We start from the raw sequence: 12,307 nt of genomic DNA, 5'->3' as shown, positions 1-12,307 counted from the left end.
GCTTAACCACCGACAACAATCTTCCAGAGGATGTGTATCACATTGTTTATTGTCAAACGGCAACATTAAATACCCAAATTCAAAACAGCATGCTAATATTGTGAAGTTTAAGTGACTCACAGCACTGATTAGACATCGAGCATATAATGCAACTGTGTTGATGAGCATTGTGTGTTTAACTGTTACTCGTGCATCAAGAGGAATCAGAAATGCATAAAAAATGTCCTTTTAAACAAACACCAAGAAACTTTCATGGTTTCTGTGGATTTGAAAAGATCAGCATGAGGTCTTTGAGGTCATTTTATCTGACCTGAATTTATCGCACCCTTTGCTTGAGGCTGAATAATATTTCTATTATCAGTCTTTAAACACAGCAAGGAATATTTTGCGCAGTATGCGGCAGAACTTGAAATACTTTAAAACCAGAAAAACCAGAAGGTGGGAATTCCTTCTGAATGCACTTGAACTGAACAAAGACAACTAAGGGTGTATATATATATATATATATATATATATATATATATATAAACACATAGCAAACACTAGTCCTTGACAACAAATGAAGGTCCTGATAATTGTACAATAAAAAATAAATAAATCATAAAACACAATAAATCTCAGGAGCTGTGCTGTTTAAACGGCGGTACTGTGGTGGTTGGTAAAACCTGGTTTTGAAAGACGAATGTTTGAATGTGCTGGAAAACCCAAAGAAAGACGAGCAGCACGCTGACATACTGAATCCAGGCAAACTTGATCGTTTCCCAGAAGCCCGGCCGATAGGTAGAGAGCAGTCAAGGAAATGAAACTCGATCTGATCAAATCAAACATGAGCGGAGTGTCGAGGAACGCACAGAAGACATCTGCAGCTCAAAGTCACTTCATGTGTCCAATATGTGCTCATGAGAGACTAGGCTGTAGCCACAAACTAAAAAGCACAAAGCAACAATTTCCTGTTGTGTTTTTGGGCAAAATAATGTTCTCTTTTTGGTATCAGGATTTTATTGTAGACCATATGGTTGATGCTTGTAACCAAGCATGAAGCATAAGAATGTGCACAATATACCCTCAAATACAGATTATTATAGGGATTAAACCAAAAATGACAATTCTTTCATAACACCCTCATGTTTAGATCACCTTAAGAGATCATGCTAATATGTGACCCTGGAGCACAAAAGCAGTCATGAGTAACACAGGTATATTTGTAGCAATAGCCAACAATACACTGTATGGGTCAAAATTATACATTTTTCTTTTATGCCAAAAATCATTAGGATATTAAATAAAGATCATGTTCCATGAAGATATTTTGTAAATGTCCTACTGTAAACATATCAAAACTTAATTTTTGATTAGTGATATGCATTGCTAAGAACTTTATTTGAACAACTTTAAAGGAGATTTTCTCAATATTTAGATTTTTTTTGCTCCCTCAGATTCCAGATTTTCAGATAGTTGTATCTCAGCCAAATATTGTCCTATCATAACAAACCATACATCAATGGAAAGATTATTTATTCAGCTTTCAGAGGATGCATAAAACTCAATTTTGAAAAATTGACACTTAGGACTGGTTTTGTGGTCCATGGTCACATATGCTTATTTATTACCTGTGTTGGAAAAGTTGTGCTGTTTTTTTGGAACGTGTGATTTTTTTTTTTTTTTCAGGATTCTTAATTGACAAATAAAGATAAAAGAATAGCATTTACAGTCGTGGTCAGAATTATTGGCACCTTTGGTAAATATGATCAAAGAAGGCTCTGAAAATAAACCTGCATTATTAATCCTTTTGATCTTTTATTTTTTTTTTTTATCACTAAAATCTAACCTTTCATTGAACTAAAACAATTGAAAATGGGGGAAAATATCATTGTGAAATAAATGTTTTTCTCAAATACACGTTAGACGCAATTATTGGCACCCCTAGAAATTCTTATGAGTAAAATATCTCTGAAGTATATTCCCATTCATAGGCTTCCTGTTTCACAGAAATATAAATAGGAGGGAAAACAAAGCCCAAATTGCCTTAATCATCCATCACAATGAGAAAAACCAAAGAATATATTTCTGATGTGCAGCAAAAGATAATTGAGCTTCACAAATTAGTGAAGTGGCTTTAAGAAAAGAGCTAAAGCAGTGAAAATGCCCATTTCTACCATCAGGGCAATAATTAAGAATTTCCAATCAACAGAAAATGTTACGAAACTGCCTGGAAGAGGACGTGTGTCTATATCGTCCTAATGCACGGTGAGAAGGAGAGTTTGAGTGGCTAAAGACTGTCCAAGGACCACAGCTGGAGAATAGCAGAAAATAGTTGAGTCTCGGGGTCGGAAAACCTTTAAAAAAATTGTCAAACAGCCCCTACATCAGCACATGTTGTTTGGGAGGGTTTCAAGAAAAATTCTCCTAGCTCATCCAAAAACAAACTCCAGCATATTCAGTTATCAGACACGACTGGAACTTCAAATGGGACTGGCTTCTATGGTCAGATGAAACTAATAAATGAGCTTTTTAGCAGCAAACACTCAAGATGGGTTTGGTGAACACAGGGATAAAAAGTACCCCATGTGTACAATGAAATATACTGCTGTATGTTTGATGTTGTGGGCCTATATTTCTGCTGGAGGTCCTGGACATCTTGTTCAGACGCATGACATCATGGATTCTATCAAATACCAACAGATAAAAAATCAATAAGTGACTGACTCTGTTAGAAATCTTATAATGGGCCATGTTTGGATCTTACAACCGGACAATAATCCAAACACAAACCTCAAAAACACTGAGCACAAAACCAAGCTTCTCTGACCTGAACCCTGTAGAAAATGAGTGAGGTGAACTGAAGAGAAGAAGCACCATCATGGAGCTGTGAATCTAAAGGATCTGGAGTGATTCTGGATGAAGGAATGGTCTCTGATCTCTTGTCAGGTGTTCTCTAACCTCATCAAGCATTATAGGAGAACATTTAGAGCTGTTAAACTGACTAATGGAGGTTTCAAAAAATATTGAATAAAAAGGTGCCAATAATTGTGTCCAACGTGTATGAGAGAAAAACATTTATTTCATAATGATATTTCCCCCCATTTTAAATTCTTATTCTCCAATGAAAGGTTAGAATTGTGTGATTTCTTTAAATAAAAGATCAAAAGGATTAACAATGCAGATTAATTTTCACAGTCTTCTTTTATCATATTTACCAAGGGTGCCAATAATTCTGACCACGACTGTATTTGAAATCCAAATCTTTTGTAACAATATACACTACTGTTCAAAAGTTTGGGGTCAGCAATTTTTTTTCTTTTTTGAAAGAAATTAATAGTTTTATTTAGCAAGGATGTTAAATGTGTAAAAAAGCAATGGTCATTTATATTGTTAGAAAATATTCCTATTTTGAATAAACTTTATTTATCAAAGAATCCTGAAAAATCACAGGCTACTAAAATATTAGTCAGCACAACTGTTTCCAACACTGATAATAAATCAGTATATTAGAATGATTTCTGAAGATCATGTGACACTGAAGACTGGAGTAATGACGCTGAAAATACAGCTGCAGATCACAGGAATAAATTATACTTTAAAGTATATTAAAACAGAAAACCATTATTTTAAATTGTAATAATTTCACAATATTAGTGGTTTTTTTGTATACTGATCAAATAAATGCAGTCTTGATGTGCATAAGAGACTCGATTAAATCTTACTGATCTCAAACTTTTGAACGGCAGTCTATGACTTTCTTTCTTTTGTGTTGTTTGGACCTCATTGTTCTTCAATGAGTTTATTTTGAGTTCCACAGAAGAAAGCTCTATTTGTATATTTAATACGTATATCTAAACCACATGTAAATATAAAGGATATGTAATAGTGTCCACTGGATAGTTGATCTGGGCGCTGATCTGGAAAGGAGAATTTGCAGCTCTGCCCACCGTCCACACGGGAATGACACCCGAGAGGTGAGCGGTCACTGACATTGACATTTGAAATGGACAGAGATTAGACAAATGAGGCCTTAGTATTCAATAACAAAGAAACAGAAAATATAGCAGTAGTTGATGAACACAGAAATAAGCTCAGAGCATTCTAGAGTAAATGCCAATGATAAATACAGCCTATAGTGAATGCACAACTGTGCTTTTTGAAAGCAACGAAGCAAAAACAAGGAAGACGAGAGAGGCTCTGGACATATTCATAACATTAATGATATGTTCCTTATCTTACAGTTTCTCTGCTGGTAGAGTCTGATGATGTTGGCCAGGTCATATGCACTCGCAAACGGACTGGAAGCATCGATCAGTGACACCTAGCAATGGAATTAAAAATTAATATGTGATTTCTGCAAAACACAATTTGCACGTAAATCAAATATGCTCCAAATAATTCCATCGCTGAATGATTTATTCACGATCTTCCTGTTGACACATGCTTTTAACAACATTGCAGCTTCGCAAGTCAAACCAGTTAGCAGCTAAATTTCCAGCAATGAGTGAATCATCACATTAATCTGCATGTAGGTCATACTTTCTTCTTTCATACTCACGTTGTAGATACTATGCAAACCTCGGTGAGGAAGAGGGCTTCGCTGGTTTAGCTTCAGGTCTCCACAGACGAAGAGCTGAGATCCTGGGACAGGCGAGGAATGCTGCACAAAGGCAAGCGTCTGCATCACAACCGTTGACATTCGCTAGACAGAGAGAGACAAACAGAGAGATGGATAAGTCATATAAGAAGAGATATAGACAGAGAGAGATCGAGAGAGATATTAACAGTGAGGTATTTGATTTGCGGTGTGTGGGAATGCGCTGAATACACACAAACAGCTGGTATGAGAAGGTAAGGAGGAGCTGGATGCCGAACATCTGTTCTTCTGGCTGGAGTGGGATGTTGATTTGGAGCATGAGGAGGTCAGATTTCCCATCCTGGTCTCTGTCCTCCTCCTGGACCTGAATAGGGAACAAACCATGCTTTAATATATATGACCACAAAAAAGCAGTCATCAGTAGCACAGATATATTTGTAGCAATAGCCAACAATACATTGTATGGGTCAAAATTATACATTTCTCTTTTATGCCAAAAATCATTAGGATATCAAGTAAAGATCATGTTCCATGAAGATATATATATTTGATTAGTAATATGCATTGCTAAGAACTTCATTTGGACAAATTTAAAGGTGATTTTCTCAATATTTAGTTTTTTTTTGCACCCTCAGATTCCAGATTTTCAGATAGTTGTATCTCAGACAAATATTGTCCTATCATAACAAACCATACATCAATGATAAAAAAAATGACCCTTATGACTGGTTTTGTGGTCCAGGAACTCACTATTGCAATAATGCAAAAAAGTAATGACATAATAAGTTGATATTTGAGAAGTTTCGTTCTCACAGAGACAGATGGGATGCGTAAATGATCTCCCATCAATCGATTAAAGTTGGGAAACGTGCTCCATGCGATATAAGTCCCTGCTGTGTCTGTTGCTCCGATCACAATCATGTCGTACTGGAACTGAATGACTGCTTGCTCTTCATATGTGCTCGTCTTCAGCCAGAAGCCTGTTCATAAAGCAGAGTTATGTTATCACATGATCTTTGGAAATCATTCGCTTGGAATAAAACACAGCTTACCTTGACTTCTGTACGCCACCAGAAGAGGTGAAATATACGTGAGGCACAGAACCACAAAAAGAAACAGCGTCGCTCTGGTGCAGACACGTGTCCTGTGTCTTATTAAAGCGGGATGCGTGTAAACATCATAACAAGGCATTGTTAATAATATTGCAGTAAATATTAACTACCATCCGGCGTGCGTTGTCAAATACATTCACAAGCAACCATCAATAAAAGCGGTTTCGTCTAAACAGTATAACACTTTTGGGGCAAAAACCTAATAAAGTAGAAACTTGTGAATTATTTAGCAAACGAACAACACGCGCTGATACTTCCGGTGGCGCGGCGTCATCTGTTCACCATAGCAACAGCGCGACGCACGCGCATTATTAGATACGAACAAACCAAATTATTAGATTATGTTATGGCATTATTAGATTATGTCAACAAACCAAAAATATGAGCAATTTCTGGCTATCCAATAAGTGTAGTTTGCTGCAAAACATACGAAATACTCCGGGATCGAGCGAATGGTGCGAGCGCGCTCCCGCGGTGACGTCATTACGCCTCGCCTGAAGACGAAGGTCTGTTGCGTTGTTGACGTTTTTAGTTTTGAGATTTCATTGACTTCAAATCATCCGATATTTTCGTGAACAGGTCGCTCCTCGAGCAATACCTCTGCAAAAATGAAATGGATGTTTAAAGAGGACCATTCTCTGGGTAATTAATCGAAAATGTCATGTTATTATCAACAGAAGCGACCTGCTAACTCGATGTAGCTCAGCTCGCGATCATAATAACAATAAACCGAGTCAGTGGTGCTTAATCAGCATGGGTTCTCCTTCGCGTTAGCATGTCATGTTTAGCATACTCATTAGAGATATTCACATGCCTAATGTGTTTGGTAATTGAGCTTGTTTTGGGGTGTAACTCAATTACTGATATAATTAAATTACACACATCTCACGTCACATACAGATTGAATTGATTCCTTTCATAAATCGCAGTGTTTCCTGTCATAACTACTGTCTGCAAAAGATTTGATTTCAAAAACAGTATCATAGCTACTAACTATGTATTGTTATGGGTTTAAATCTGTATTTAACCTCAGAATGACCTCAAAGTAAGTCTTTTTTTGTGGTGGCTGTGCTTTAAAATGAAATTATGATCTTAATTCAAGTGCTGAAGGATGAAAAATGACAGTAATCAGTGATGAGTACTTTAAGGTTAACCCGGCCTGCTTTATATGTTTCAAAATGACTAACAGTCGAAAACATTAGATATTTAGAAAAGCAATCAAATGGAATCAGTTACATTACATTAATAAAGTACTTGAAGTATTTACACTATTATATTTTAAATAGGGTAGCATCTGTATTTCCAAAGTAACCTTCCCAGCACTGTTAGTAGTTACACTGTCAAACAATGTGTGTGCTTGTGTGTAATCTTAAATCTGTTGATAATTATTCAAAAGAATGAGTATGACTAACGAGAATCCAACACCCTCAGCATTGCATGTCGACTGATCGATGTGTTTTTGCTCCCATCGTTCAGAGCACAGGTGTGTGGAGTCGGCCAAAATCCGCAACAAGTACCCAGACAGAGTTCCTGTGAGTATGCATATGAAAAATTCAACATAGCCTTCTCTGTTTTCAAATTTATGATGAAAAGTCATCGTAACAAAGCTGATCACTTTTATGCACATTTGGGGGAAATCTAAGAATGAATTGGGAGTCATTTTCCATCTGGAAGGAATCACAGTTTCAGGAGTCGATACCAGTGCCTGGGAAATTTGATGATATTCCCATAAAACCAATATGCTTTTGAACACATGCCAGTTATCAGATAAAATTAACATTGCCAGGACAATTAAGGAAAACCATTAAACACAATTATATCACACTATGTAGAATCCAAATTATTAGGCATCTTTATTTGTCACTGGCCCATTGCTATTTCACTAATAATAACCATATCATAGACAACAGCAGGTCTAAAGACCCTTTCAAATGTTTGGCACAAAGTATTTTGTTTTTGTTTTTATTTGGACAGTGTGTCATGTTTTTTTTCTTCATCCTGCAAAAAATACATCTAAATCGATTATATATCATCAGTTAATGCTGGTAATGCACTGAAAGCTATTTGCCAACCAGCAGTAAACACTAAAGGATCTTGCATCATCAGCATTGAAGATGGATGTGAAGTGGCTGTTGTCTTTTTTCCCTTCCACACATATTGAGCACACGCCTAAAACATCAGTGTTTGCAGTTCATGAGCCTTTGAACTACAAAACATAACCTGCAATCAATGAGTTATTTGCATAAAAGGTTCTGCAAACATTAATCATTTTCATTTGCTTAAGACAATACAGTTTATCTGCTAACAACCATTTTTTGGAATTTAAAGAATTACACTATATTGCCAGAAGCATTGGGACACTCCCTTCTAATGAGCAGGTTTGGCTACTTTAGTAATTTCTGTGAGTACCAATCTTATTGTTTAAGCATATAATGATATTCTAGGGCAGGGCTGTCCAAACTCGGTCCAACTTGCCTCAACGCACCTGAATGGGAGCTTCTCGTATGCCTAGTAAGAGCTTGATTTAGCTGCTTCAGGTGTGTTTAATTAGGGTTGGAGCTAAAGTCTGCAGGACACCAGCCCTCTAGGACCCAGTTTGGACAGCCCTGTTCTGGGGAATTGTGTGCTTCTAATTTTATAGCAACAGTTCAGAAAGGACCCCTTTCTATTCTAACATGACAGTACCTCTGTGTATAAGACACGGTTCAAAAAGAAGGAAATGATTGAGTCAGTGTGGAAGAACCTGACTGGTCTGAACACCTCTGGTGTGACTTTAAATGCAGACCTTGAGCCAAAAACCCATCACCAAACACCAATGACTTGGACATGCACTATATGGACAAAAGTATTGGGACACCCCCTTCATTAGAACAGAAAAAGGCACTTCCAAAACTGTGGCAACAAAGATGGGAACTTGAAAGTGCCTTGCAGCTTGTGCCATCTCTTGAGTGAATTGAATTCTGATTTAAGGCCGACAGATACTTGTTTCTCTCTTGGCATACTTTATAACATGCGCTTGCCTTTGTTTGCTCTCTCTTGTGTTTATCAGGTTATTGTAGAGAAAGTATCTGGTTCACAGATTGTGGACATTGACAAGCGAAAGTATCTGGTCCCGTCTGACATTACAGTGGCCCAGTTCATGTGGATCATCAGAAAGCGGATCCAGCTGCCTTCTGAAAAAGCCATATTCCTTTTTGTTGACAAAACTGTCCCTCAGTCCAGGTAAAATCCTCCTTTATTTATTACAAAGACTGCTAAGTACAGTGCCTATAAAAAGTACTTAACGATGTTAATATTGAGTCAAAAATATCAAACCTGGAAATTAATAGGATTTTCCATTGGCTGAATTATTGTTGTTATTATTATTATTATTATTAATAATTATGGCTGAAATAACAACAAAGGGTTTACATCACTAGTTTGCTTTAGGCATGATTTCAAATAACCTCAAGGGAGGGGGGGGGGGGGGTCTTACTTTTTGTATGCACCAATAAAAAACCACTACCTTTTAACAGACCAAACTACCCACATATCTCATGGCAAATATTCCAGGAAGTGAAGAGGATAATGACACACCGGCTATAGGAATTCATTTTTAATTAAACATCTGCAGTCTAGTAGTTCCTTATAACTGCAGACATGTTCACAATGTAGATTTACTTGAATTGCTTCCTGAACATGCAACATTGAAGAGGGCTGTAATTGTGTCTAGTAACTGAAGATATGCATCAGGTTTTGTATGAAAGGGAAGGAATAAACAGCTGAAATGTTTTTCTGCGACCCAACATCCTCCTTTTACATCCATATATAAATCATCTCTATTTACCTCCTCCTCCACCTGCCATCTCAAACAGACTCACCTGGCGTTCTTTAGCTTGGGCTTCAGATAACTGATGCTTGGGAGCACTGCAAAACAACAGGCTACAGATTATTTTGGATTAATCTGTTCTTTGATGTGGCTCCTTTTGCCATTTTCTTACAAATTGTGATTTTCCTTGCCTGTCGCTTAATGTGGTTCAGTTATAATAGCAATTTTCACATAATACCTGTGCATTCTTTCATTTTCTTTAATTGAATACATTAATCTATATAGTTTGGATAAGTGCAAATCTGCATCTGTTTCTACGAACGTCCAAACACTTACAATCCCCATTGCTGTTTCAGTCTGACTATGGGGCAGCTCTACGAAAAAGAAAAAGACGAGGACGGCTTTTTGTACGTGGCCTACAGTGGAGAAAACACGTTTGGATATTAGGATCCCTGCATCATCCCACGCCGTGCAACGCATCACTCCCGTTTCTTTTGGACTGCGCCATTGTTCTGCGGTTGAGAACAGGATCGACTCATCTGTCAATTAACCACATAGCAGATGTGTTTGTACCTCTATTGTCGCATTGTGCTCTGAAACATTAGATCGACTGCATTAGTGATTTTTCTTCTGTTGGTGAATGTCATTGCAGTGTTATTACAGACGCTTAATAATGTTGCCACTGAGAATATATAGTAACTTTTAATGTTTTAATTTATCTGTATTTTTCCCCTGTAAATTATATATTTAAGATAATTGAAAGGTAAGGTAGCTGGATGACCTAACCAATAAAAACCAACACCAAAAAATAAACCGATTGTTATGATTTATTGAGACCCACTTTTTCAAGGACTCTTTTTCACACAAAAAAAAAAAAAAGTCTTCTTGAGGTCAATCATACAGGTTTGGAACAACATGAGAATTTTTATTCAACTATATCCTTTAATAATATAAATACATCAAATAAACAGAACATACATACAGTTCCAATGTAAGCTTTAAGGCAAAGTTCACCCGATACTGAAAAACCCTTGATAACTCACCTGATACTCTTTCTTATGCCACAAATGCAAATACTGACCAGGGGCTTTCAGTCTAACAAAAAACATACTATGCTTTTCACTGAAATCTCATTGACGTCATTGATGCCAAACACCACTGGTTTTCAAATGTCTCATAAACAACCGAGTTTGAACGAGGGGAAGATTTTCAGTGAAAAGCATAGTATGTTTTTTGTTAGACTGAAAGCCCCTGCTCAGTATTTGCATTTGTGGCATAAGAAAGAGTATCAGGTGAGTTATCAAGGGTTTTTCAGTATCGGGTGAACTTTGCCTTAAAGCTTAAATTGGAGCTAGGGCAGTGAAAAATCTTCAGTCAATAACGGCTTCAATTTCAGCTCAAATGTTTCTCACACAAAGCTCCTGTAGGACTTTAAAGGGGTCATTGGATGCAAAATTCACTTTACAAGTTGTTTGAATGTAAATGTGTGTTGGAAGTGTGTGTGCACATCCATCCTATAATGATAAAAATCCACCCAGTGTTTTTTTTTTTTAAAGTCCCTATTTTAAATCCCCTTTCTCAAATCAGGCTGTTCAAAGATTCCTGTCAGAATGATGCAGTTCTGTACAGACCGCTCCCACGAGAGTTGATTGACAAGCCATCTAACTTTAGCTCTCACTCTTACCTGAGTGAGAGCTGTCCGCCTCCGGAGCAGGGGAAGACAAGATGTCTCGATTAAGCGATTGAAGTCTTTAGCTGTTGGATGTAATAATGAATAAAGCAGTCATCATTTACTCCAGACATCCGAGCCACTGAAGATGCAGTGGATTAACGTTACTTTCGCTTCGAAGGGAATGCACTGACCCCCGATCTACATAAATGCGTCTATGCCCGAATCATTCGTGATCAGAAGAAGTGAGTATAAGGGTTTTTATGAATCTTTGCAAATCGCCTATCCTAATAATGTGCTAGTTAGCCAGTTTCGCGGCTGAAGTTTAGTAGTATGCTCCATAGAAATATATACCTAGACGCTTCATTATCGACTGTTTCTATGGGCCGCGATACGTAAGCCATCCATTTTCGGAACAGTCTACGAATCTTTGAGCACACTGACTGTGTGTGTGTGCGTCTATAACAGCAAGATATACGCTTGTATATCTTTGAATATTCATTGATTATTATGTTTTATGAATGCGAGATGGCAACGTATCTGGAGCGGTCGAATAGGGAATCTACACACATCTATGGTCTACTCGTCACTCCACAGAAGAGAGGGGCGGAGTCAGCAGAGCTCATCAGCATTTAAAGCAACATGGACTAGAACAGCGTGCTGAAGACAGAGCTGATTTTGACACTTTTTACACTACCATTGAGAAATTTTAACCACAGTATGTTACAGACTTTTCATTAAGACCCTAAAGAATCATATCAACTTGTGTAAAATGGGCATCCGATGACTTGGAACGTATAGCGTAATATACATATGGCTTTTTTGTTTGTTTATAGCCCCTGGTCAATATATACTTTTACTGAATGGAGAACAGAGCGAGCCTGCTAACATCTTTTATAATAGAAATGAACAGAGAATAGAAGATAGAAATGGCAGCCTGGGTAAGTAAACTGTGCTAATTATACATTTTAGTTGTTTTTACAGTTCTGCTGTTTTAAGTGCAGTGTTGGGAAGGTTACTTTAGAAATGTAATAGGTTACAGATTACAAGTTACCCTGTCTAAAATGTAATAAGTATGTAATGATTTCAATGACTTTATTAATGTAACTGATTACATTTGATCACTTTTTGGTCACTTT

The 12,307-nt window shown here is 37.1% G+C and overlaps 1 protein-coding gene and 1 pseudogene across 2 annotated transcripts; one reads left to right on the top strand and one right to left on the bottom strand.

Annotated features, from left to right (window-relative positions):
- Positions 1-617: 617 nt before the first annotated feature.
- Positions 618-5,967, bottom strand: LOC306866483 (transmembrane protein 231-like; annotated as a pseudogene). The gene is made up of 7 exons (XR_013786111.1): positions 5,632-5,967; positions 5,393-5,559; positions 4,815-4,943; positions 4,541-4,684; positions 4,222-4,303; positions 3,876-3,967; positions 618-811 (listed from the first exon to the last, which is right to left on the bottom strand). The product of XR_013786111.1 is annotated as a transmembrane protein 231-like (transcript).
- Positions 5,968-6,167: 200 nt separating this feature from the next.
- On the top strand, positions 6,168-10,334 carry gabarapl2 (GABA(A) receptor-associated protein like 2). Its single transcript, XM_079411718.1, has 4 exons — positions 6,168-6,333; positions 7,168-7,223; positions 8,741-8,913; positions 9,856-10,334. Exons 1-4 carry the CDS (start codon positions 6,300-6,302, stop codon positions 9,944-9,946), a joined length of 354 nt encoding a protein of 117 aa, XP_079267844.1. The 5' UTR covers positions 6,168-6,299; the 3' UTR covers positions 9,947-10,334.
- Positions 10,335-12,307: the final 1,973 nt, after the last annotated feature.

This window comes from Barbus barbus, assembly GCF_936440315.1.
Source record: "Barbus barbus genome assembly, chromosome: 48".
Lineage (NCBI taxonomy): Eukaryota > Metazoa > Chordata > Actinopteri > Cypriniformes > Cyprinidae > Barbus > Barbus barbus.
This window is presented reverse-complemented; position numbering and strand designations above follow the sequence as displayed.

Bases quoted from the DNA above. Each gene is read 5' to 3' on its own strand.
- gabarapl2 (XM_079411718.1), top strand. From the start codon at position 6,300: ATGAAATGGATGTTTAAAGAGGACCATTCTCTGG. The intron at 7,224-8,740 runs GTGAGTATGCAT...TGTGTTTATCAG, and splicing joins AGTACCCAGACAGAGTTCCT to GTTATTGTAGAGAAAGTATC. The intron at 8,914-9,855 runs GTAAAATCCTCC...TTGCTGTTTCAG, and splicing joins AAAACTGTCCCTCAGTCCAG to TCTGACTATGGGGCAGCTCT.